Genomic DNA, 27685 nt, shown 5'->3' with positions numbered 1-27685 from the left:
AATAACTTCTAACCAAAAACAAGCTAAAGACATAAATATTCCAAATAGGTAATAAAATGATAATAAAACAACATCCGTAAAGCAAAAATTAACATCTACTGAATACCCATTATGTGACAGGAAGTAAGAACTTTACGTGTCATCTTTTTCTAGTTCCTCCCAGTATCATCCCATGAGAAAGATGTTATTATTATCCCCAAAACAGGACCTTGAAATTCTCTCAGACTATATCAAAAGATAGCCAGGGAATACAATATATACCTTGTAGAAAACTAAGCTTACAAATGTCGATTTTAAGTTTTAAATGCTAAAGTATAAGGATGCAGTCTTATAGTATTAAGGGTTAAGTATAATATGCAAATTAACATGAAGCCCCTCACTGAAATAGAAAGAATGACATAGAATCTAAAAAAACAACTGTGCCTAAGAAAAGATTATTGCTGGAAAGGTAAAATTATCTAACAGGCATAGTAAGATATTCAAAGAAAGGCTGAATGAGACGTGAATTTATGTTTAGAGCGAAACGCATTAATGCCAACACATAATGAGACAAGTCAATCTGCACCTTTAATGAGAGGCACACTGAGGAGAGCGAGTGTGATGAGTAAAGGAAAGGATACAATGACAAGCACTGGTGTATGAACTAATGTCTTTTATGTAACATATTAATATTAAGATGTCCTTTTCCATAGATGGAATCCAAAAAAATAATAAAAGAAGAAACAGAAAGCTTGCTATGAAAAACTGATACTAAAACTTTTCATTACGTTCTTTATTTTTCTGTTAATTATAAAACTTACAAACACAAGAAAAGAACAAAGAATAGTACCATAAACCCCCATGGCCCATACCCATGGGTCAGCTTCAATAATTATCAACTCATAGCCAATCTTATTTCATCTACCTTTCTACCACACTCTATTGAATCGTTTCCACATGAATTCTAAATAAAAGTAATAAAATTCTGCATAAATGGCAACTGACAGCACAGTTTTTCAACCTTCCCCATAAAAATAGAGCAACTAGATAGCAAACACCAATGGATCACATTTCTGACAAAACTAGTTGGAAGGCAATCCCCACGATACAGAACACAAACGAGACCTGCAGTTATCAGAATGCCGTGGAGAAGGACACAGAGGGAAACGAAATTCTGATGCTCCTGAGAGCAAGAAAACCCCAAACAGTCAACAGGCTTCACTGGAAAGTATGGTGGGTCAATGTGCTAATATCAGGTGAGCACAGGGATCCATGGTAAAGTTTAAAAGGGTTCAGGCAGTTCTGCCACTCTGACCCCTCAGACTCACAAGCGAGGATGCCCTTCTAGGAAAGGGCCCCACTCTAAGGAGAAACTGCTGAAGGTACAATGAAACTTGAAGAGGACAGAGATATAGAGACAATGAAAGACAAAGTACAAATAAAAGTGTAGAAGGGGAACAGAGTCAGAAAATTTCAAAAAGCAAGCCACCTTTTTTTAAGCCACCATTATTGTTTAACATTTACATTAAACAACAGAAGGGGGAGCCATGCCAACCTCTACAAGTTAAAGAAAACTAATTCCACATCAAAATGAGCAGAAAAGTCTCGATGTCTGATCCCATCCAAAGCTACTGTAAGAAAAGGGGCGAGGGACAGAATAGCTCTTCCTCTCCCAGATGAGCGCTACACAAGAAAAACTGCTGCGATGACAGAAATCTATATCTGCACAGTCCAATATGGTAGCCACTGAAAATGTGGCCAGTGCCGCTGAAGAGCGAAAAGTTTTACTTCATTTAATTTTAATTGACTTAAATTTAAGTAGCCACATGTGGCTAGTGGCTACCATATTGGACAGCAGAGCTATAGTCAATAAAACCATGTCAGAAATACATAGCCAGAAAACAGATAAAAATGTAACCTACTATTTCAAGTAAAAATACATGAAGAAAACTACATAAAATATAAAGAATAATCTAAATCAGAATTAGAGAAAAACTGAAATGAGGTGACAGACTGAAGCAAAACTTATAAGTAAATCATTTTAGAAATGAAGACTAAACCAGAATGAGCACAAAAACAAACACAGTAAGTAATGATTAAACAGAAGATGAAAGAACAAAAATCTTTTAAATCAAAAAGAAAGAAAAGGGAGATCCAAGAGAAAGTGACAAAAAAATGAAGTTAGGCAAAGAAAATTCAGCATATAGATGATATGAATTCCAAAACAAGAGAACAGAACAGTAAGTTTTTAAGAGAACTTTCTTGAAATAAAATATTATTTGAAATTCTATATTAAAACAACATACTATATACCTGAAAATACTGACCCAGAACAATCACTGCTAAGTTATATTCTAGTACATTATGACTTTAAATAAAAAGAAAAAAACCCCTAGGTCTCCAGATAAAAAGAGCAAGAGACTTTTAAGGGAAAAATCATTGTATTATCATCACACTTTCTGCAGTAAAACTTTATACTGAAAGTAAATGAAATAATATGTTTAATATAGTCAAGGGAGAAAAATATAAACTAAGTATTTTATAGCTAGATTGTTATATAAACATGCAAAAATCAAGGAAATACTGTTCCCGTGAGCCCTTCTTGAAGAACCTACCAGTCAGCACATGTCAGAAAAGTCAACTGAGTAGAGACGTTTGGCAAAGGGACTGGTGGTGAGCATTAAAAATATAAATTATCCGTAGAAACTAGACTAAATGGGGACTAACGGGGAGACAGTATAATATGAAATATCTATGTTCTACATAGACTGTACTCATTTTTTAAATGGAGGGATGGAGAATGGGAATCACTAGGCCAAAAGAAAATTTTCTGACTATTTTCAGTAAATGTAATTGTGGCAACAGAATGACTATTGTTATTAATACTACTGTGTATATAACATGGGTAAAACAAATAAGTCATTAAGAAATAGTCTAATTCTATCATCTGTTATACCCTTGAGAACTGAGATTCTAATGCAGAGGAAAACAGATATACATGTAACAAAGTAGTCCTTAATTTAAATTGAAAATATACATATGAACTCACAAAGTATTTCATTTTTACATGGCTTTATGTATTTGGTCTCTAGATATATGTGCAGTTATTTCCTATCTCTGCCCACTTAAGAGGCCTGAGAACACTATCCCCAGTGCCTAGACTGTGCTCTTAAAATACCACCTTCCACATACACCCTTTTAAAAAAAACTCTTTAACGAGCCTCTTAGAAAACAGCTGATCACAAATCTAGGGCCAGAGATGTACAAAATGAATGTGAAACTTCTTATCATACCAGATAGCAAGAAAGCAACCAAAGACTACTAGGGTAGCAACAAAAGAACTCAGCAGAAGACTCACACTTTATGATTTCCCAAAGTAGTACAAGGCTACAACAATCAAAACAGTGTGCTACTGTCATAAGTGCAAACATGTAAACCAGCATTTGTAAATATACATACGGTCAACAGGTTTTTCAACAAGGATGCCAAAACCATTCAATGGAGAAAGGATATTCTTTTCGAAAATGGCGCTGGGAAAATTGGTTATCTACACGTAAAAGAATGAAGTTGGACTCTTACTCTAATTCAAAGTGGATAAAAGACCTAAATTTAAGAGCTAATGCTATAATTATAGAACTCTAGGGAGAAAACATAGGGGAAAGCTTCATGAAGAAACCAGGGCAAAAGATTCATGACATTGGATTTGGTGATGAGTACTTGGATATAACACCAGAAGCACAGGCAACAAAAGAAAAATAAAATGGACTTCATCAAAATTAAAACCTTCTATACATAAATGGATACTATCAACAGAGTGAAAAGGCTATCCACAAGATGGGAGAGAATATTTGTAAAGTATATGTCCAACAAGTGATTAATATCCAAAGTGTATAAAGAACTCCTACAACTCAACAACAAAAACACGGAACAGTCCAAATCAAAAATGGGTAAACGTCTTACATAGACATATCTACAAAAGAAGATACACAGATGGCCAATAAGCACATGAAAAGATGTTCATCATCATTTGTCATTAGGAAAATGAGAACTGAGATTCTAAACCACAAGATACCACTTCCCACCCATTAGGACAGCCATTATTTAAAAAATAATAAAAAAGTAAAAAAACAGAACAGCAATTGTCAGCAAGAATGTGGAGAAAGTGGAATCCTGGTGCATTACTGGTGCAGCTGCTATGTGAAAGAGTTTGGCCATTCCTCAAAATGTTAAACATTGAATCACCACATGATCCATGAATAACACTCCTATGTACATGCCCAAAAGAACTGAAAGCAAGGATGTCACCAGATACTTACACACCAATGTTCATAGCAACATTCTTCACAACGGCCAAAATGCAGAAACAATCCAAGTGTCCATCAACATATGAGTAGATGAACAGAATGTGGTGTATGCAGCCGACGCATCATTATTCAGCCATAAAAAGAAATGAAATCCTGATGCAAGCTACAACATGGATGAACCTTAAAAACATCATGCTATATGAAATAAGCCACACATAAAAGGATAAACACTCATCATCCCACTTATGTGAGGTTTCTAGAATGGGCAAATTCATAGATAGTAAGTAAAATGGTGGTTGCCAGGGGTTGGTGGGAAGGAAAGGGGGTGAGGAGCTATTATTTGATGGGTTCAGTTCTGCAAGATGAAAGAAGTTCTGAAGATGGATGGCAGTGATGACTGCACAACAATATGAATGAACTAAATATCTCTAAACTGTAAACTCAGAAAAGGACAGGAAAATAAATTAATTTTATGTATATTTTAGCACAATAAAAACAAAATGGAAAAAAGACCTAAATGGTCAAAAAGAATAGTGAATCAAACTCATTCAGAAACCTGGTATAAAAAGCAAGAATCAAACAGGTATTCTGCCTACTCTATGTGAACAGTACCATGAAATAGTGCCAGAGGGGGAGAATACGTACTTCTTTATATCCAAGTTCCAAGAACAAATGAAAGAGAAACAACAGAATCAGTCACCACTTTCTAATCCCCAAGAATGAATGGATTAAGCATAGAGCAGTAAAGGCAGCTAAATCAAAAAGAGGAACTCAGCAGTAGGTGCCTCCTAATGGAAGAAGAGAACACTACCTACAGACTTGCCAGAGGGATGAAACACTATTATGATCAAGCCCTGGGATCCAGCAGCCGAGTTGCAGGGAACAGAAGACAGAGAAATACGCTGAACTGCATCATGAGTATGTGATCAACCAAATGTAGATTGTGAAATAATGTATAGGGCAAACAGCCCAAGTTACTCAACAGAAAAGAAAGGGATAAAGAAAGAACCTGTAAATTAAGAGACCGCCCCCCCCCACACACACACACACATACCCAAAAACAAAAAAATTATCAAAATTTTTTAAATGGGCAAGACTAAACTCTACTGTATGGAGACATACTCTTGGGCAATAAAATAACAACCACAGCAAGTGATTCCTTGACTCCTACAAAAAATCGGGAAAGTGGTTCCTTTGGAGGGCAAGAGTAATCTGCGATGCGGCCACAGTACTGGCAACCCTGCAGTGTGGCTGGATAAGTTCTAGTTCTTGACCTGACTGAAAATTACAAGACTGTTCACTTTATCATAATTCCTACTTCTTGTGAATGGTTTTCTATACCTGTTTTATTTCATAATTGAAACATGGGTTTAAAATTAATATTTCTTTTATATCAAATATGCCATCAGTGTACACAGGTTTCTCGGTCTTTTTTGTATAATAGGAGTTTGTTCAACTCAAAATTGAACAAGATCAACAAATTGCATTAAACTGACACATTTTTAAAGTTTCTCTTGGAGTTCCTCCCTCCCTCTTTCCTTTTCCTTTTAACTTACTTGTTGAAGAAATCACATCACTTTACTACAAAGTTTCTTGCATTCTGGATTTACCTGACTGTGTCCCGTCATACAGCTTCATGCTTCCCATCTCCTGTGTTTCCTATGAGCTGCTTTGAGATTTATAAGCTGTGATCAGATTCAGGCTCAACTAGCTTAACAAGACCACCTCCTAGGCTGTTTTGTAAATGAGGTCTCGTAGCCTCTTTTGTGTGTGCATACTTTTTGAATTTCGTAAATGAAAATAAGTGCAAATTATTTTTTTTATAATCCATGGTTTGAAGATTTAACATCAACTGTGCCTGTTATTTATTAAAAAAACATAAATCCTAGGAAATTTCAGGCAGAAAAGTTACAGCTCTGTAACCCAATGCCAGGGTTATAAACCAATCATGTTATAAACCAATCATGTTATAAACCCCTAAAACATACTGTTACATGCAAGCACTGAACTCACCTGCTGAAAGGCTTGAATTGTAGCTGAGTACGAATGAAGCGACAGACAGAATTTCAACAAATTCTGCTGTAGAGGTGACAGAAACTGAAATGCAACTTCCAATATTGCATGATAATAGGAATAATCAGTACCTGTCAAGGAAGAACAGTAACCAAAATAATCATATATGACTAGATATATCCAAATAAGACAGTTCCAGAAGTGTAAAGCTGTGTGTTACAAAGGCATATGATCACAAAATAGTAACACCATACTGTCTTGTCAAATGCTTAGAACTCCCAGGAGTACACATTGCAATTGGACTTTTCCTCTTCTTCCCTTTGTCAGCTCTTCCTTCCCCCTAGGCTGCTACTTTCTCACTTCCCAGGATGACTAACTCCTTCTGACTTCCTGAGCAAGAATTCAGCTGTGAGACCACCACTGCAGGGAGGCAGCCCAACCCTACCCCATGCCTCACTGGACCAAGCACATCTCTTCTTTGTTCTCATAATATTTCTTTGCTTTCCTCTTTCACTTATCACATCATTTATTAAATCATGTATTCACTATCTATCCCTCCCCAAATAGTCTCTGAGTCCCCACAAGTAGAAGCTATGACTTATTTATCTTTGTATTCCCCAGTGCTTAGCACATTATCTCCTCAAATAATCCAACAAAACTGAGCAGTGTGATAAGGAAGTACAAGGTATTAAAGGATACTCATGAAATTGTAGTTTGGGGCAAAGCATTTAATCAAATAATTAGAACAAATTATCTGAGGGAGGCCGACTCAGGTGGTTGTAGCGCCATACTCCTAACGTCGAGGTCACCGGTTCGATTCCCACATGGGCCAGTGAGCTGCACCCTCTACAGCTAAAATTGTGAACAATGGCCTGGAGCTGGGCTGCTGTGAATAGCTGGAGGTTGGCGTGAGCTGCTGTGAGCGGCTGACCGACGACTGGTGACCAACTACCTCAGCCGGGAGAGCGCAAGGCTCATAATACCAGCATGGGCCAGGGAGCTGTGTCCTACAGAACTAGACTGAGAAACAATGGCTTGAACTGGAATGGCGGGGGGAGGCAGAAGAAAGGAGAGAGAAAAAAATTATCTGAGGGAAAAAAACACATGTGCCAGTATGAAAAAAATCCCCAGGAAATAGTAAGTAAAAAGCACAAGATAGAAAACAATGTATATATAGTATGCTATCTTTTTTTACCATAAGAAAGAATGAGAAATAAGAATACACATCTATGTATTTGTTGTTTAAAAAAAAGACATTGAAGGCTAAACAAATTAATTTAAATGGTTATAAAAAGCAGGGGAAAAACAGAGACAGGGAGACAATAAGATTTTTCTGTGTAAGTATAGACTTTTATATACCTTTGGTTTTTTGGGGTTTTTTTCTAAGATTTTATTGGGGAAGGGGAACAGGACTTTATTAGGGAACAGTGTGTACTTCCAGGACTTTACTGGGGAACACTGTGTTTTTCCCAGGAGCCATCAGCTCCAAGTCAAGTTGTTGTCCTTTCAATCTTTAAAGTGTGGAAGGCGCAGCTCAGCTCTAAGTCCAGTTGCTGTTGTTCAATCTTAGTAGCAGGGGGCACAGCACACCATCCCTTGCGGGAGTCGAACCGGCAACCTTGTGGTTGAGAGGACACGCTCCAACCAACTGAGCCACCCATCTGCCCTATCTTTGACTTTTAAATCACATATTATCAAAAATTATTTTTAAAGAAAATATTAACATTCTAAAAAGCAAAATATAAAAGGTTCTACATTGCATAAACATCTTCTAAGTAGAAAAAGAGATCAGAAAGAAATACCTCAAAATGTTACCAGAATGTTAATGGTGAATATCTTTGGATGGTGGGACTACAAATAACATTTCAAATCAAATGTTTAACATACTTATGATCACTTCCAAGAATCCATATGCCTCTAATTCTAACCAACAACACATTATCATTTATACTGAAGAAATCTCATTTTAAATGTCAGAGTGCAAATTCATTATGAAACCCACTTGAATAAATTTATTTTTGTTGGGGTTATCACTTTGTGAGGTGTGTAAATGTTTAATCATTATGTTTTGTACAACTCAAACTAATAAAAAAAATGTAAAAAAATAAATAAATGTGTTTTATGAAATCATAAACTAAAAGTAAAATGATTCGTTTGATAACTCAAACAATTCTAGTTGATGCCAAATTACATGTATAACTAAAACAAACGCTTGTTAAAAATCTTTATGTATTTATTTACACGGCAAAAGAAATTCAGACTTAACTTTTAAAATATGTATAATATTAATAAAAATCAGAGTTAGACATCAGTTTGGTTCAATATTAACAGCAGTCACAAAATTTTCACCCATTTCCTCTGCAACAAGACTTAAACGCATGTCAATGTATTATCAAGGTTTTTAGATGCTATGTATCAGCATCTTTGACAACTAATGTTTATACTCTATATAGCTTACATTGAATTAGAAAATGTTTATGAAAGCACATCATCAACTATAAACAAATGCTAGAATTTACACTGTAATTAATTTGATACCTTGCCACTCAAGCTGTGGGTGGCTGGCAGGCATCATGGAAAACATTTTGGATGGCACTAACTTAATGATGACAAACTTAATGGGTAATAGATCAGTTATGTAATTACTTCATAACAAAAAAAAGAGTGAGTCAAACCTGATAGTTATTAAGTTAATACTAAATGATTTTAAATGAGTCTTACTGCCACAAAATATTCAAACAACACTTGTAATAAAAGCACACACACACACACACACACACACACACACACACAGGGTGGGGGAGTCAAGGATACTGCTTATAGCCAAAGTTATAAACTGCTTCAAAAATAATTATTAGCCTGTATTGGCTCTGCTAGCTATTGTCATAACTCTAATCATTAAGATAAAAATGTTTCCCATTAGCTGCCATGCCACACATGCTCTGAAAGAAACCATTTTTTCTACTATTTTCCCAGACACCAAAGTCAAAGAAGCGTTTGCTTCAATTTTACCGTGATGATCTGATGATCCAATATTTTGGCTGGATTCTACAAAATTCCAAAACTTCTCTGGACTGTCTTCTGCTAAAAACTCACTGGGAAAAAAGGGGGAAATATCAGAATACAACAACTTAATAAAATCTAATATAAACGCTATTACTAAAGATAATAAAATAGGTTTTTAAGTTTCCAAATGTCCGTAGTCTGACTTTTAATTTAAGTATACATTACACAAACATGCATAACATATATTTTTAATGATAAGAAAGTCTTACTAGCCCATTAGCGCTTAATAACTAATTAGCTTAGATGATTCACTTAATAGCTTAATGGGTATTTCTTTAAAAATCTAGAATAGAAATGTTGTAACAATAGAAAAGTGCCAATATCAAGAAGGCTATGAAACCCCAGGATGTGGAAATGCCCTCCGTAGTGGCAGCAGAATTAGAAATTGATCATTCTAGCACTAGCTCTGCTCACTTATTTTCTGAAAGACCTTACAAAGAACAAAAACAATATGCGTCGACTAAGGGTCTTCCAAGGAAAACATGAACCCTAGAAAAATTTCTAGGAGATAAAAGGCAGCATGTTGTAATCGTTTAATATCCATAAATCCAAAATTTCAAAATCACCAAATTTTAGTTTAAAGTTAACTAAAAAGTTAACACTGACCTAATAAAATAACACTGACCATTAAGGTCTTAAGACCTTAATGCTGTCTTAATTATTTTTCCTTGACTTTACACTACTGACCTAAAATAATGGCTATGCTAAATTCCCCTTCATTCAAGAGTCATTTATCCCTAACAGAAAATGCATGTACTAAATGAACGTTTAACGCAAATTGATTCTCTTCTCTCAGCCATGACACTAACGCAGTGGTGACCTTTCCCTGTCCTCAAGTGCACCACAGACCTAGACCTCAGCTTCCCTAGCCTCGGGAAGACTCTCCCCTTGTCAACAACCAGGTGCACAATTCTCACTCTACTCCACAGCTCGACACAGGAATATGGGGAAAATAAGAAACATTTCCTGGTAATGCACAGCTTCTCTAAAAACAGGTTTCTGAAAATACCCACTATCATAATTAAATTATATGGAGCCCCCTGGAGTGTGGCATTTTTCTAGGCTTTCTGGAACTGATACAGACTTCATACCAACCTTACAATAGTTTATAGGCAGGTACTAAGACAGATTATGATATGCAAATAAACACGAAGATCACGAGTTAAAGCTTCATTCACAGATAAGCAAATCATCAGTTGCAGTGGTAAGAACAAGGATTCACTGAGGCTCAGACCCTCCTCGAAAGGCCGTATGCAAAAATACATGCTTTTCAGTTACAAACAGGAAAACTTCTTGGAACACACATTCTTTTTCATCCCACTGCATACATAAGTCCTACAATGTCTAACTTTCAAACAGTCTTAAGAAAATTAATTATGGATCATTGAACTAATCCAGGGAAGGTAAGAACAACACAAGATACTATGCAAAAGAGTGCTAACCATTTGTTCACAGTATACTTGTTTGTTTGCTTTTTTTTTTTAGTTTGTTTGCTTTCTGTCCTGAATTGTTTTTCAGCTTATACCTATTCCACTGAGTAGACAAACTATAATTTTACAGATGAAATTATTCGATGTCTGGGATTTGCTTTAAAATATTCCAGCAGGGGAAAGGAGGAGGGTGTAGTGGTGCTGGTTACTGGACCTGACTCCCAAAGTTATTGTGGGAGATCAGAATTCGTCTCCCTCCACCAGATGGCTTTACAAGTGAATTTTACAAAACATTCAAAAAAAAGAATTATCACCTATTCTCCTCAAACTATTCCAAAAAATCCAGAAGGAGGGAAGGCTCCCAAACACTTTTTACGAGGCCACTATCACCCTGATCCCAAAATCAGACAGACATTACAAAAAAAGAACACTACAGGCCGATATCCCTAATGAACATAGATGCAAAACTCCTCAACAAAATATTAGTGAACAGAATTCAGCAATACATTAAAAAGATTATACACCATGATCAAGTGGGATTCATTCCTGGTATGCAAGGGTGGTTCAACATCCACAAATCAATGAATGTGATACACCACATTAACAAAATGAAAAATAAAAATCATATGGTCATATCAATAGATGCTAAAACCATTCCCCTTAAGATCAGGAACAAGGCAAGGTTGCCCACTTTCTCCACTTCTATTCAACATAGTGCTGGAAGTTCTAGCCACAGCAATCAGACAAGGAAAAGAAATAAAAGGCATCCAAATCGGTAAGGAGGAAGTAAAACTGTCACTATATGCAGATAATATTACATAGAGAGAACCCTAAAGACTCCACCAAAAAACTATTAGAACTGATAGATGAAGTTAGTAAAGTATCAGGATACAAAATTAAAATTCAGAAATCAGTTGCATTTGTATATACCAATAACAAAATATCAGAAGGAGAAATTAAGAAAACAATCCCATTTACAATTGCTTCCAAGACTATAAAATATCTGGGAATAAATTTAACGAAAGGAGTAAAAGATCTGTACTAGAAAATTATAAGACACTGAGGAGAAAAATTAAAGAAAATACAAATAGATGGAAACACATACCATGCTCATGGATAGGAAGAATTAATATAGTTAAAATGTCCATACTGCCTAAGGCAATATAAAGATTCAATGCATTTCCTACCAAACTACCAAGGACACTTTTCACAGAAATAGAACATATAATTCTAAAATTTATATGGAACCATGAAAGACTACGGATAACCTCGGCAATCTTGAGAAATAAGAACAAAGTAGGAGGTATAACGATACCTGACATCAAATTATACTACAAGGCTACAGTAATCAAAACAGCATGGTACTGACATAAAAACAGACACATAAATCAATGGAACAGAATAGACAGCCCAGAAATAAATCCATGCCTATATTTAGTCTACGACAATGGAAGCAAGAACATTACAGTCAGGTAAAGACAATCTATTCAATAAATGTGCTGGGAAACCTGGATAGACACATGCAAAAAAATGAAGCTGGACCACCTCCTTATACCATATACAAGAATAAATTCAAAATGGATTAAAGACTTAAACGTAAGATCTGAAACCCTAAAACTCCTAGAAGAAAATATAGGAAGAAACTTTACAGACATTACCCAGAATAAGATTTTTACTGATATATCCCCTCGGGCAAGGGCAGTAAGAGAAAAAAATAAACATGTGGCATTACATCAAAATAAAAAGTTTTTTCACAACAAAGGAAACTATCAATAAAACAAAAAGGGATCCTACTGAATGGGAGAACATATTTGCCAATGATATATCCAATAAGGGGTTAATATCCAAAATGTATACAAAACTCACTCAACTCAACTCCAAAAAAAAACAAACAATCCAATTAAAAAATGGGCAGAGAACATGAAGAGACATTTTTCTAAAGAGGACATACAGATGGCAAACAGACATATGAAGAAATGCTCAACCTCACTAATCATTAGAGAAATGCAAATAAAAACGACAGTGAGATATCACGTCACCCCAGTCAAAATGGCTATCATCGATAAATCAACAAACAACAAGTGCTGGCGAGGATGTGGAGAAAAGGGAACCCTCATGCACTGTTGGTCAGATTGCAGACTGGTGCAGCCACTATGGAAAACAGTATGGAGGTATCTCAAAAGTCTGAAAACGGAACTACCTTATGACCCAGCAATTCCACTCCTAGGTATTTATCCAGAGAAATCCAAAACTCTAATTCAAAAAAATTTATGCACCCCTATGTTTATTGCAGCACTATACACAATAGCCAAGACATGGAAACAACCGAAATGCCCATCGGTAGACGACTGGATTAAGAAACTGTGATACATTTATACAATGGAGTATTACACAGCCATAAAGAATGAAATCTTGCCATTTGCAACAATATGGATGGACATAGAGAGTATTACGCTTAGTGAAATAAGTCAGACAGAGAAAGACAAATACCATATGGCCTCACTTATACGTGGAATCTAAAGAAAAGAACAAATGAATGAACCAATCAGAAACAGTCTCAGAGACACAGAGGAAAAACTGAGGGCTGCTAGATGGGATAAGGGGGAAGGTGAGGGGATTAGAAAGCACAGTTGGTAACAAGATTTCCACGGGGTTACGAAAGTCAATTTGCGGAATGTAATCAATAATGTTGTAAAGATTCTGTAGGGTATCCGATGGACACTTGTCTCATTAGGGAGACCACCTCAGGGATGATGTGGATGCCTGATCACTGCACTGTGCACCTGAAGCTGAAGCTGAACAATAAGGAATGTCAACTACAACTTTATATATATAGTTACAAGAAGCGGAGTACAGCATTAGGAATAGAGACAGTGGAAATGTAATAGCTGTATGCGATGTCAGAGTGGTAGTGGATGGGGGGAGGGGGGTTCACATACTGTGAGGGATATAAATGATAAATGTCTAAGTATTACTTTGTTTTGTGCACCTGAAACTAATTTTAAAAATGTTAAAAAAAAAAAAAAGAATTGTCTCCCTCCTATACAGAACTAGACTGGAAGGAAAATGAGTATTTAAAAAAGGTCTACTGTGTGACAGACACTCCGCTCAGCATATTCACCCACATCCCCAAATCCTCACAGCAACTCTGAGTTACAACCATTTTTAGAATAAAGAAACTGCAATTCAGAGGGGCTATTAACTTGCTTCAAGGTGAGGTTAGTTAAGTGAAAAATCTGGAATGTAAACTCCAATCTGTTTGATTTACGTCTCCATCGTGCTGCACTCTTGGGCTTTATAATATCTAGCACTCAATAAATGACTATCAGTTTTGTTTTAATACTAGTACTTTACTTACACATATTTCTGTTTATAGCTGCCCAAACCACACCCAGAGTTTTACTTCAATTAAATATATATCACTTCATGCATAAGCACAAAGCTACAACCCCTCCAGCAGCATCAGGATTGATCTGAAAATACACACGGGAATAGTTTTAATCCCCAAGGGCTAGATGCAAGGAAGGCAAATGGCCTGTTGGAGCTGCATGTGTCGGTTTTTGGGGACAGAGTGTGCCCTTCACCTACCCTTTCCCCTCAGCCACACACGGACCACGCCACAACCCACCAAGAATGTTCATCAGGAATCCAGGAGGGAAGAACGGTGGCCTCAGCCAGCTCTGGAAGTGACTATGGAGGGAGTGGTTTCAAACAACCACAGCTCACTTGTGAGTTGCCTGCATGCCAATAACTTTGGCAAATTATCTGCAAATAGTCACAGAAGAGGACTAAAAACTGCACCAGAATGGCATGTGGCCAGGATACCATAAAAAGGGGAGATGTTTGACATGCGCAAGTTGGTGAAATATCCAATACTCACTTCACAGACAGCTAAGAAACTGGAAAAATTGGTAAATCGAGGCTAACAATTTTAGCATACTTTCTCAGAAGTCCATAGCTATATGCCATAAGAATCTTCTACGACAATGCAAAACTAAGGAGTTAGTTAGTGTAAGTAAGAGTAATGGAATATAACTCAGTTAAGAATGTTAAGTAGGATATCATAAAACATCCATTACAGTTCATTGTACAACATTCTTGAAAGTGATAATAAATCTCAATGACCTAGATTTACACCAGCCAAATCATCAAAAATCAGATTAGCAAAAAGAGAAAACAAAGTTCAGTTATTAGAGTCCTGGCTCAGGCAGTCTCTAATCAAAAGACCTTCGGTCATTTCACTTTCACAACTACCCTATATCTAATAAAGTTCTAAGATTTGAGGAACTCATCCTATTTATCAAATTAGTTATTGTCACATCACGATGAAGTACACTTAGTGTTTGGTTTGATTTGGTTTGGGTTGGGTTTGTTTGTTTTTGTTTTGTTTTGTTTCGTTTTGTTTTTTGCCATTTTATTGCTGAGAGAAGGGAGATCCAGAGAAGAAACGGAAGGAAGTCTGTTCCGCAGAATCTGCTCCTCAGCAAGTCGAGACCGGCTCCCACTTGTCCCACTTGCCTACCTGTCCTCTCACCAAGGCCAAGTGAGGCTTTTCCCTTAGGAGATGCAACTATTCACATACACAGTCTACAGAAATAACCTCTTCGTTCCCATTTTTCTAGGCATTAAACAGAAAATGTTAGAAGATGAAATTCTAAGTTGAAGACCAAAAAGTTAACTGAAGAACCCAAAAGTTCAAATTTCTAACACTATCAAATTCTCAGATTTACCAAGCATTTGACATTCAATCCACCTAATTTACACTTTACGAAGATTCTCTGCAAGTCCTAGCTAAAAATTGTTTGAGACACAGTAAGTTTCCATCTATAAACATTAAAAAACTGACTAAAAGAGAGGTATCTGGTTATATTTATATTATAAATATAAGTAATAAGTGTACTTGGAAGACAAACTTCCCAAGAAATCATTGACTATACTGTACTTTATTGATTTTTAAGATACTATGGATTTTAAGACATAATTTATGAAACACTAAGAATGAAAGATGCTACCTATTCTAATTGTAAGACAACATCTTGATTTAATTAGAATGCATCCTGATTTTTGCAGATGTTAAAATATAGAACGTGTACATCTTAGGACAGATAAAATCTAGACATTTACTCAGCTGCCTCCTTGTGCTCTCTTATCTTGGGGGTCTTAGTCCATGTTCTTAAGAGCAACATGTCCTATTTACCCCATCTAGCCAAGCTCTCTTGTCTTCCTTCTAAATAAAGAAAAAATTTCCTTTAAGTACTTCTCTCTCTTCCCTTATTACCACATTTATACTTTTCCTGGAAGATAGCAGAATAATTTAACCAGTTCAATATATTTGTCTAAAGAAGTCCCCAAGTATCCCTATGAATCCTATCCTACTGACAGATTCTAACAGCTCAGTGCACACTGAAAGAGGCTCTCACTAAATGCATTTAATGATGAGACTCTCACTTCCTAAAAAGTGCCTGAATATTCACTAGCAGACCCTACATTTTTGCTCAAACATGTGAAAGAAAAAAATGTCTTCTTACCTGGCTTCTAACAACAACGGAGTAGAAAACCATTTTGTCGTAAGAGAGGTTGTGATGGCTTTTGAATCTGCCTTTACTGAGGAAAAGAGCCAGAGTCCAGTGACTACAATCAGAAGTCCCATTTTACAGCAAACCCCTAAAAAAGGAAAAAGAAAAAAAGGTTCTGCTACAGAGAAATGTTGAAACCTGTTTCTTAATACTTAGAGACACAAAACAACATGAACATTACAGAACTAGAAATGCTTCCAAACCGTGGCAGCATCTAATACCTAGAGAGTTGAACAGCTATTTCCTGACTAATGGACACCTACGGAGACGTGTGGAGCCCATTATGCCCACTCTTTCCCACAAAGGCTCCAGTTCACTTCCTGGGGCATCTATCCTATACGGAGGGATACAAGTCAGTGTTGGTGCACAGCAGGTTGCACACAATCATCCCTCACCAAGCGAGAGAGTAAATAAACCTGAGACAGAAAACACATAAATGATGGGTGTTACCTTGCAGTCCTAAGCCCCAGTACCTCAGAATGGGAGCTTATTTGGAAATCAGGTCTCTACAGAGGTGATCAACCTAAAATGAGGTCATGAGGGTGGGCCCTCATCCAATATGACTGGTTTTATGGGAAAGGGGTAACTTGGACCCAGAGACAGGCAAGCACAGAGGGAAGGCTCTATGAGGAGACACAGACAGAATACCAGGTAAAGACAGGCAGATACTGGGATTCTACTGCAGGCCGAGGAATGTCGGCTGTGACCAGAAGCAGGAAGAGGCCAGGAAAGACCCTCCTCTACAAACAGGCATGAAAAAGGTATTGTGACACCTTCATTTAGAACCTGTAGCCTCCAAAACTGTAAGACAATAAATTGTGGTTGTTCTAAGCTTCCTGGGTTGTGGCACTTTGTCTTGGGAGCCCTAGGAAGCTAATATGATGGTTCTCCAACATAAACCCAAAGATAGGTCCTGGAATGAGGAAAGGTTAAGAACCCAAAGGGTCCCCATATACACACTAGAGAAGCTGGGGTTCCTGGTAAATTTGTGTGACCATAGAATGCAGGGCTCCCGAGCTCTCAGCGACAGCCTCCCCAAGCACAATGATCTCACAGTGTCCAGATCATTCCATAAAAGTTTCTCTAGCTGCCGACTTCTTTATCTGGTTTTTCATCCCAGAAGTCTAACATGAAGAACCCTAACCAGACTTACTCCAGGCTAAATAAAAATCAACATCCAAGTCCCACCCGTTTGAATGGGAACCCAAAGAGGATGTGAATATGTAGGAAACACTAAACCAAACTTGTGCTTCTGGACGTTAACATCTGGAAAGGCTCACCCCAATTTGTCAACACTGGCTATAAAATCTATTGTTGGGGGACAGTCCATATTGCGGGGAACCAGTCAGTATTGTCTTTTTATAAAAGCATTATCATTTATGCCAACATTCTGTTCATATAACACACAACATCTCTAAAGGACAATGGTCAAAAGCAAAATAAATTATACCAAATAGAAAAATTGCTTTTAGATGAGTTTTAAGCTCAGGCTCTGCCAGCTTCTTTGGAAACAAAAAATTCATATGAACATTCCATATATGAATATTTTTTGGGGGGGTGGCCGGATGGCTCCGTTGGTTAGAGCGCTAGCTCCTGACAACAAGGTTGCCAGTTCAATTCCTGCATGGGATGGTGGGCTGCGCCCCCTGCAACTAAGACTGAAAAGGGGCGACTGGACTTGGAGCTGAGCTGCGCCCTCCACAACTAGACTGAAGGACAACCTGACTTGGAGCTGATGGGCCCTGGAAAAACTCACTGTTCCCCAATAAAAAATTTTTTTTTAAATAAATATTTTTTAAATCAACATTTGTAAAGACGAGGACTAATCAAACTAGACTTTTGACAATGAAACCTGCAAGCGGTGAGTCCTGCCTTAGGGGTCAGTGGTGGGGGACTGCTGGCGGGTGGAAGGATGCAGAGTAGACGATGTAGACCCCTTTTGGAAGCTAGCAGAAGTTACCACCATTTCCTACAGATTTACAAGCAAGGACCCAAACTTTTACAAATTTCGGACCACACAAGAATTCTCCTAGGAGTATCTTTAGACACCCTTCCCTACAGGTCCATGGACTGTAGTCTCGGAAACCTGCCTGCACCATAGAACAAACATGGTTATTGAAAAGAGAAAACCTTTTGGAGCAGGTACCTATGATCAATTCCTGGAGTTTGCTACTTACTAACATTTTAATCATTAGCACGTTACCTAATAATATCTCTGGCCCCTTTGTCTCCCAGACTCTAAAACAGGAACATCACCAGTGCGTGCCACACCGGGTCACTGTGAAAATGAAAAGGCAATATGAAAATCACTTCATAAAGTGCCAAATACATTAACTGTTTTAGTAAAATACATCATAAGGGGAAAGAAATAAGAACTATCTTTTAAATTATAGACTAATACATCACTGTTATTACATAGCCTCAAAATATGCCTCAGAAACCTATCCTCTTGGCTAGGGAAAAAAATAAAAATAAACCCTCCCCAAACTCACTAAGTTTCTAAACTGGACAGAGAGTATATGAACTATACTGAAGCAGTATTATGCTATGGCTGTTTGCGGTTTTTCCTGCAGGGGCCTAGATGTGTCATCCCCCAGGTGAGGATTCCGGAGAACAAGTTGGGCACCACCGCACAGTGAAGTTAAGGGACTGAGACTGGCCAGGGCCCTGAGGAAACACGAGCATTTGCTGAGCCATTACTCCCAGCAGCACTGCATCAGGCGCTGTGTATGCGTGTCACTGAGTCCTTCCACACAAGAGACCGCAGTTCCTTGAGGGCGGGTGGCAGCCATGTGTACTTTGCTCAGCACAGCGAATAGCAGTGCCTGGCAAACAGTAGATACTCCATGAGTATGCTACATAATGGATGAAACACTATCATTCCTGCTTAACAATAAGAAAATGGAAGCTCAGACAGGCTGAGTAGCTTCACCGACTAAACTGCAATGCTTGGAACCCACATCTGCCTGCTTTTAAAATTTCTGCAGTACCAAGCTAGCTCCCCTGGTTCTCTGGCTTTAAGAGTGGTAAAGATGCAAACCGTGCAAACCCAGACCAAGCAAGGTGCTTTCTTGTGAGAACCAAGACAAGTCTAAGGATTTTCTGAGAGCAGAATCCTTGGGACACAGGTGACTGAGAGAGGAACAGTTTCCTCCTGAAACCAAGGGGGCGGGTCTGAAGTTGGGACCAAAGCAAACCATCCAACCAGCCTGACAGAGCCATACCTAGGCTGCCTTTAGGGACTGAGTGTGGGCTCTCAAGAGCAGGGAGTTGTGTCTTTCACTATTATATGCCTAGCTTACTGCCTGGAACATAGGAGGTTCTCAAAATAAAATAAACAAATACAGGCTTCATTCATTAAGGGATAAATGAAAGAAACCAGAAAGAAAGGAGTGTGGCACCAAGAGAAAGACACTACAAAAAGCCTAGAACTTAAAAAGGGTAAAAATGAAAATTATATCCTGCGATACACCAGAGATCCTCTTGCACTGTTTTTAGAAAACAGCAACAGCGAGAGTTCTTGGGGCAAGGTACAGCACCGTGAGAAACGAGAAGGGGAGGAAAGGTATACATTAAAAAGCTTTTCCACCCTGAGCCCACTTCCTTGATTCCAGAGGTAACACCAGAGGAAAACGATGTACAGAGAAGCAAAGGTAAAGACCTCAGTGAAGTGGCCTTTTGTTTGAGGATGCCTTCATTTTACAAGATCCCTTATCACTTTGATTAGTAACCTTTAAATGTTGCTTGTAACAATGAATAGTCTAAGAAATAACATCTGTAGACTCTGTAGTGTGGCACTACATGATTATAGGCAAGATGCTTGTGGCATGACTGATACACCTATTTCTTGCTTATTGATCTATAGTAAGATATTGGAAACATTAAAAAGTTATAATATGGAAAATGCTTCTCACTTTATGGAAAGCAGAAGAGGAATGAAATTCTAGGTAATCACCAACTTTTTCTTCTATTTTTCAACTGACGTTAATAGCTAACAAACAAAATAACTTTCGTGCTGCAAGTTTACAGAAAGCCATCTGAGTTTCAACATATATAAAAGTGAGGAAAAATATTAGAAAGTACCCTTCTTGTGAAATAAATTTACTTCTCAAATAATTAAACTTAATATACATTTACACCTATTACAAAACCATTTGTTGTGAACCACATACATCTAATTTCTGATACAAGCAGTTACTATACATCTAATATGAAAATGGTCACAGTTAACCGCAGAGAAAAATCTAACAGAATTTTCTCCACAGTTCAATTTATTCGCCTCAAATTAAATGTGCACTGCGAAGGCACCATGCTCCTGTACAAAGCAATGTTCATTTCCTTTAATAACAATGAGTTTCAGCTAAGTTTATTAAAAGCAAGTCAAATAGAAAGGCTACCATCATCCTAAACTTCGCGGTGTTGTTAAATAGCTGTTTTAAATGTCTCCAAACCCCACACTAAAATTAGCTGGCAAGTGCACAATGAATGTTTCCAAAACAGTGAAGCACAGTAAGGCATAAGACCCTAGAACTTCAAATGAACAAAATGCGCCGGTTACCAAATCTGGCAAGAAAGGCAAAACAATCTAGAGATTCAGACTAACGAACAAGAACAATTCACATCCGTAACTTATTGGCATACGCAGATCTTATTCTTCTGGCAGCTCCCAGACTAAAAGTGAAACCGGATCATCTAATTTCCAGCCGACAGACCCTTGTATTAAATGAAAACGGCAGCCAGTGTGCATCACCCCAAGTCATGTTAGGGAAAACAGAAATCCATAAAAAAAAGATAACGTCGTTCTCCAGAGTCCCGCAAACTGCAGGTTCTCGACCTACGTAAGGTCAGCTTTGGTCTAAATTCATGTTAGTGCACTTGGGCACATGGATCTCAAAGCTCTTCAATGAAAGCTCAAAACAGCTAAAGACAGCGCGCGGCCGCCTTCACAGAACCTGTACTTTGCACACAAGACCAGTGAGGGACAATCCGGCCACTCGCAAAAAAGGTGAGGGCTGGGGCACGGGAAGGGAAATTGAGTCAGGGAAGAACCGGAAGCTCAGGAGATCGAGGCACAAGGTCGCCCGCGCCTCGAACCCTCTTCCAGTCCACGAGATCGCCCCATACCACCCCATACCACCCCAGGGGTACCTGTCACCTGCCGCGCAGCCGCGACACCCGCCACTCGTGTCCCCTTTCCTGCCCAAGCCGGGGCCGCGCTCGGTGCGTGACTGCGCTTGCGACAACGCCGGGGCGGAGGGGGAAGGGCGGGGGCAGCGGCGACGGCGGCGGTAGCGGCAGCTGCTGCGCCAGTGAGCAGCCGACACGCGCCTTTCCGCGGTTCAGTTCATAAGCCGGCCTCGCGCAGCAACAGCACAGCTGCCAACGGCCCTTTACTTCCGCTTCCCATTGCCGAGCTCCGGAGGACTTCCGGCTACCGAGTCACGGCTTGGGCAGCCTAGAGCGTCACGGAGAGAGCCGCCATCTTATTTGGGCGGAGGCCCCGCCTCCCTGCTTGCTTTTTCCAGTTTGGCGTGGTTAGGGAGGCCTAAGTGTGCCAGGTCTGGAGAGGGTGTGTGATGGGACGGTGGGCTGAGACCCAAAAGTTTTACCAGGTGGAGGGTTTCAACCTTCTTTCCCATTTGAACTATGAGCATTTCAGAGTCTGCTTCCTTAAATCCTTCTATTAAAAGCACCGTTAAAAAAAGAAAAAAAGCACTTTTGACACAATAAAGAACAAAATGACAATGTTTCTTGCATCTTAGGCTTTATTTGAAGCCATAAACTGTGGTAGCATCCGTTCTAGGTAGCATGGGGAAAACAAGACTTTAAATTTTATGAGAGAATTTTTCTTATTTTATACTGGCACTGGCAACTTAATCTGCTGGGATTACTTGATTGATCGATTGATTGACAACTATAAATCATTATGTAAAATTGTTTTGAATATGTGACACTGGGCAGATCATTTTACCCATCCAGAAATGAATGTGTTTAGAGGGTATATTTTTAACTTTTATGTGAAAGTGAACTGAAAACCAAAAATGCATTAAAAATTACATAAAAAGTGTAAAATTTTGACTGACTTAAACAGCCCTTCCCCCGAGAATGCCAGAACAACAACTAAATACTGTGCTTAAGAACTTCAGAGCTGACTACTGGGTTTTCTGTTCCTTGCTAGTACAAATGGAGTTAAAATAACTTTAAGGAATGAAAATAAGCATTTTAAAATTCATTTCTTGAGTAAACGTTTGTGTTAGTGGATTTCCATTGTGTTTTCTACCACCCTTTAAATTACTTCAGGTGGAGTTTCCATTAAAAACGAAATGTTTTTTAATTCACCACATTACGGAGTTGATTTTTCTCTTTTTTTTTTTTCCTTTTTTTTTGGTTTACCTTGGTGTGGGGACAGAGTCCCAGAGCGCAATTTCTAGGCTCTCAGCCTCACGTGGCAGGGTGCCGGCTCGGGTGGTGGTTGGCCGTTGGCTGTAGCCAGTTGGCCAATTGGCTGCTGATATAACTGCTGTGACTGCGTTGGTTGGTTGGCTGGTTGGCAGGCAGGGATTGCTGATTGTGTGGATCCTACTTTGTGTCTCCAACCCAGCCACCAGCGGGAATATTGTGGTATGACTCCCCTATCTATGGCTCCGTTGGTGTTCCTTTGTGGCCACACCATATCCTGCGTTCTTATGTGGGGAGCGGAAGCTGAGACCCCGCGTGACACCCTGCATGACACTTGGTCTTTTGTTCTGTGATACATGAACACCACTGTTGATTCTGAGAAAGAATGAACCTGCTAAGAAGGACTCCTTACAGTTAATTGAGCCGAAATTCATAATCAGGGTCAAGAAGCTATTAACAGGTACACGCACGCATGCGAGCTCCATTTCAGTGAAAACCGACAGAGGAGGGCTGCCAAGCCTCCTGCATTGTGCTCCTGCTTGCTGAGCCTACCCTTATAAAGGAGTTTCTGGAATAGTATTTTGACCAATAGGAGTGAGACCTTCCCCATCCAATCAGAGCTGCATAGCTATGTCCTCTTTTGCATCTTTAATGACCAATTGGAGTGGCTCCACAACAACCAATAAGAACATGTGGAGCCCGCCAATCAGGACAGTGCTATTTGGATCAAACTATGTGGATTTGGAGTCCTACTTTGCTTAGAAATGAACCAATCAGGGACTGGGGGAAGGAACTTCTCCATATATAAGACAGTAAGCCTTCCCTTTGTCTCAATGGAGTGTGCTTTCTGCTCCATTTCGCCAGCTTCAGCTGTAACACCAGAGCTGCAACATTTGAGCAGCATCACTCAAGTAAAGTCTCTCTTCATCAAACCCCAGGTCGGGGACTCCTGATGGCACTGAATTAGTGACAGAGAACTTTTGTCAACAATGCCAGTTTGCTTACTTATAAAACTAAGTGCAGAGCTCCCAAGAAAGTTGGGTTTCTCTTTTTCCAAATCCTTCTCAAAAAATTCAGTGCTGTTTACTGTGAACAAAGACAGATACAATTTTTAAAGCTTTTTATTTTGAAATAATTATAGAATCACAAGGAAGTGGCAAAGATAGTGAAGAGTTCCCATGTTTCCTTCAACGAGTTCCCCTGATGACTACATCTTACCTATAGTACAATATCAAAATCACAAATTTGACATTGGTACAGTGTCTGTGTAGTTCTGTTATTTTATCACATGTGTAGATTTGTGTAACTACAACCAAAATCAAGATACAGACGTTTGTGGTGCTGGAATAGTTCCGTTGGGTTAGAGGGAAGAAGGGACAAATAAGTGGAGTCCAGAGGATTTTTAGGACAGTGAAACTATTCTGTATGGAATTCTAGTGGTGGATACATGTATTTGTACATTTGTCAAATCCATAGAAATTAAAAGAGTAAACCCTAATGTAAACTATGAACTTTGGGTGATGATGTGTCAATGTAGGTTCGTCGATTGTAACAAATATATCTCTCTGGTGTGAGATGTTGATAGTGGGGGAAGATATGCCGGGGAGGATGGAAAAGAACTCATTTTACCATGAATCTAAAACTGTTCTAAAAATAAAGTATAGGTGCACTTTTAAGATGTGGAACACTTCATGAATTTGGATATCATCCTTGAGCAGAGGACACACTAAACTCTGTATCATTCCAATTTTTAGTATGTGTGCTGCCAAAGTAAGCACTAAAGTACATTGAAAAGGGGGAAATCATAAATGTTAAGATGGAAGAAATATAAAGATAACCTAATTCTCTATCCTCACTGTAAAATGAAGAAAAATGAGACTCACACTTTAAAAATAAATAATATTCTTTATTTTTAGTACAGTTTTAATTTTGCAGAATAATTGAACATACAGTTTCGTATGCCCAACACCTAACCCCCAATACAACATTTCCTCTATTATTAACATCTTGCATCAGTGTGGTACATTAAGGTTACATTCATACTATGGAATATTTAAAATAATTTTCAAATGGAATAATTTCCAAACCACATATCTGACAAAGGACTTGTATTTAAAATATATAAAGGACTCTCAAAACTCAATATTGTGGAAATAACATTGTTAGATTATTATTAACTAAAATCTATAGTTTACATCAGGGTTTACTCTTAGCATTGCACAGTTTTATGGATTTTCACAAATACATAACAACATGTATCCACCATTACAGTTTTATACAGAATAGTTTCACCACTCTAACAAAACCCAGTGCTTCAACTGTTCATCTCTTCCCCAAATCCCTAGCAAGTGACCTTTTCACCATCTGCCATAGTCCAAATGTTTGTCTCCCTCCCCAAGATTGATATGTTGAAACCCAATGCCCAATGTGATGATATATGGAATTGAGCATTATACTCATATGTCTTCTGATGATTCCATTTTATGTCCTCTCAGCATATGAACTAAACTTAAAAAAAAAAAATTTTAGTGGATTCCCTAGAGTTTGTAATACACATTTGCAACTAGTCCATATGCACTTTCAAATAACACTATACTACCTCAGGGTGCTACTGATTTACAACAGAATATTACCAATTTCTACATCCTATCTATTACTGCATTGCCGCCATTCCTTTCACTCATCTGTATGCTATAACCAACCAATGTATTGTTGCTGTTATTACTTTGGAGACAGTTATTTATTAGATTAGATAGCAATAGAAAATATAAAATTTTATTTTACCTTCATTTATTCTTTCTCTGATGTTCTTCCTTTATTTCTATAGATTCAAGCCTCTGAACTACATCATTTTCCTGTTCTTTAAAGAACTTCTTTGAATATTTATTTCAAGGCAGGTCTGCTAGAGAAATATTCTCTCCATTTTTATTTGAGAAAATCTTTATTTCTCCTTCACTTTTGAAAAATAACTTCACAGCATACAAAATTCTCTGGTACTGAATATTTTCTTTCAAGACTTTAAATATTTCACTCCATACTATTTCTGCCTGCAAAATTTGTGAAAAGAAGTATGATGTAATTCTTATCATTGTTCATCTATAGGTAAAGTTGTTTCTCTCTCTGGCTTTGATCAAGATTTTTCTCTTTCTCTTTGGCTTCTGCAGTTTGAATAGGATATACCTAGGTGTAGATTTTTTTATTTTCTATCCTACATGGTGTTCTCTGAGCATCCTGGATTTGTGACTTGGTTTCTTTCATTAATGTTGGAAAATTCTTAGCCATTCTTACTTCAAATATTTTATCTGCTTCTTCTGGTATTCCCATTATGCAAATGTTAAACCTTTGTAATTATCCAACAGTTCTTGAATATTCTGTTCTAGTTTTTAAATTCTTTTTTCTCTTTACATTTAATTTTGGGAAGTTTCTACTGACATATCTTCAAGCTCACTGATTCTTTCCTCATCTATATCCAATCTACTGATGATCCCATCAAAGATATTCTTCATTTTTGTTACAGTGTTTGTAATTTTTAGCATTACCTTTTAATTTCCTTAGTTTCCATCAAAACGATTACCCCTTTGTTCTTGCATGTTGTCCATGTTTTCCATTAGAGCTTGTAGCACGTTAATGAAAGTTACTTTAAAATCCCAGTTTGGGATGGCCGGGTGGCTCAGGTGGTTGTAGCGCCAGGCTCCTAACACCAAGGTGACTGGTTCGATTCCCACATGGGCCAGTGAGCTGCGCCATCTACAGCTAGACTGAGAACAATGACTCAACCTAGAGCTGGGCTGCCGTGAGCCAATGGCTGGTGACGGACTGGCTCAGCTGGGTAGAGTGCAAGGCTCATAAGACCAACATGGGCCAGTGAGCTGCGTACTCCACAACTAGACTGAGAACAATGGCTTGACTCAGAGTTGGGGGTGAGGAGGCAAAAAAAAGATAAAATCCCAGTCTGATAATTCTAAAATCTCTGCCATATCTGAGTCTGATTCTGATGCTTTGTCTGTCTCTTCAGATTGTATTTTTTTCTTGCCTTTTAGTATGGCTGTATTTTTGCTTAAAGCCAAACGTGATGTAGATGTACTGGGTTAAAGGAACTAAGATCAATATGCCTTCATTTGAAGTTTTATGTTTTCCTCGCCAGGAATTGGTCTGCGTTTACTTTCTTCCATAGCTATAAGTGTCAAAGACCTCAATTTCCTCTAGTGTCCTTGTTTTTATCTCCTTTGTTGGCTTCTTAAATAGAACCAGATCATTTATTTATTTTTTATTTTTTATTTTTTTTAATGTTTTTTTATTAAATTTATTGGGGTGACAATTGTTAGTAAAATTACATAGATTTCAGGTGTACAATTCTGTATTACATCATCTATAAATCCCATTGTGTGTTCATCACCCAGAGTCAGTTCTCCTTTCATCACCATATATTTGATCCCCCTTACCCTCATCTACCACCCCCTCCCCCCTTACCCGCTGGTAACCACTAAACTATTGTCTGTGTCTATGAGTTTCTGTTTCTCATTTGTTTATCTTGTTCTTTAGTTCTTTTTGGTTTATATACCACATATCAGTGAAATCACATGGTTCTCTGCTTTTTCTGTCTGACTTATTTCGCTCAGCATTACACTCTCAAGATCCATCCATGTTGTCACAAATGTTCCTATATCATCTTTTCTTACTGCCGAATAGTATTCCATTGTGTATATATACCACAACTTCTTTATCCATTCATCTATCGAAGGACATTTTGCTTGTTTCCATGTCTTGGCCACCGTAAACAAAGCTGCAATGAACATTGGAGCACACGTGTCTTTATCTCTAAATGTTTTCAGATTTTTTGGGTAGATACCCAGGAGAGGGATTGCTGGGTCATATGGCAATTCTATTCGTAATTTTTTGAGGAACCTCCACACTGCCT

General features: G+C 38.1%; 1 protein-coding gene and 1 non-coding gene across 6 annotated transcripts in view; both read right to left on the bottom strand.

Moving 5' to 3' along the window:
- Positions 1–21776, bottom strand: part of UGGT1 (UDP-glucose glycoprotein glucosyltransferase 1) — a 124887-nt gene extending 103111 nt beyond the window's left edge. Inside the window, exons 1-5 of one of the 5 annotated variants that reach the window (XM_019717989.2) lie at positions 21517–21776; positions 18572–18646; positions 16321–16456; positions 9309–9391; positions 6297–6427 (exon numbers count right to left, since the gene is read on the bottom strand). In XM_019717989.2, coding sequence (XP_019573548.2) covers positions 6297–6427; positions 9309–9391; positions 16321–16442 — 336 coding nt within the window. In that variant the 5' untranslated portion in view covers positions 16443–16456; positions 18572–18646; positions 21517–21776. The remainder of the gene's footprint in view (positions 1–6296; positions 6428–9308; positions 9392–16320; positions 16457–18571; positions 18647–21516) is intronic. The other 4 variants (XM_019717990.2, XM_019717992.2, XM_019717991.2 and 1 more) reach the window with 4 other exon arrangements.
- A 2664-nt stretch (positions 21777–24440) lies between these two features.
- Positions 24441–24545, bottom strand: LOC141568049 (U6 spliceosomal RNA). The gene has a single exon (XR_012491067.1). It is a non-coding gene; the product is annotated as a U6 spliceosomal RNA (small nuclear RNA).
- Positions 24546–27685: the final 3140 nt, after the last annotated feature.

Source organism: Rhinolophus sinicus, linkage group LG01 (genome assembly GCF_036562045.2).
Source record: "Rhinolophus sinicus isolate RSC01 linkage group LG01, ASM3656204v1, whole genome shotgun sequence".
Classification (NCBI taxonomy): domain Eukaryota; kingdom Metazoa; phylum Chordata; class Mammalia; order Chiroptera; family Rhinolophidae; genus Rhinolophus; species Rhinolophus sinicus.
This window is presented reverse-complemented; position numbering and strand designations above follow the sequence as displayed.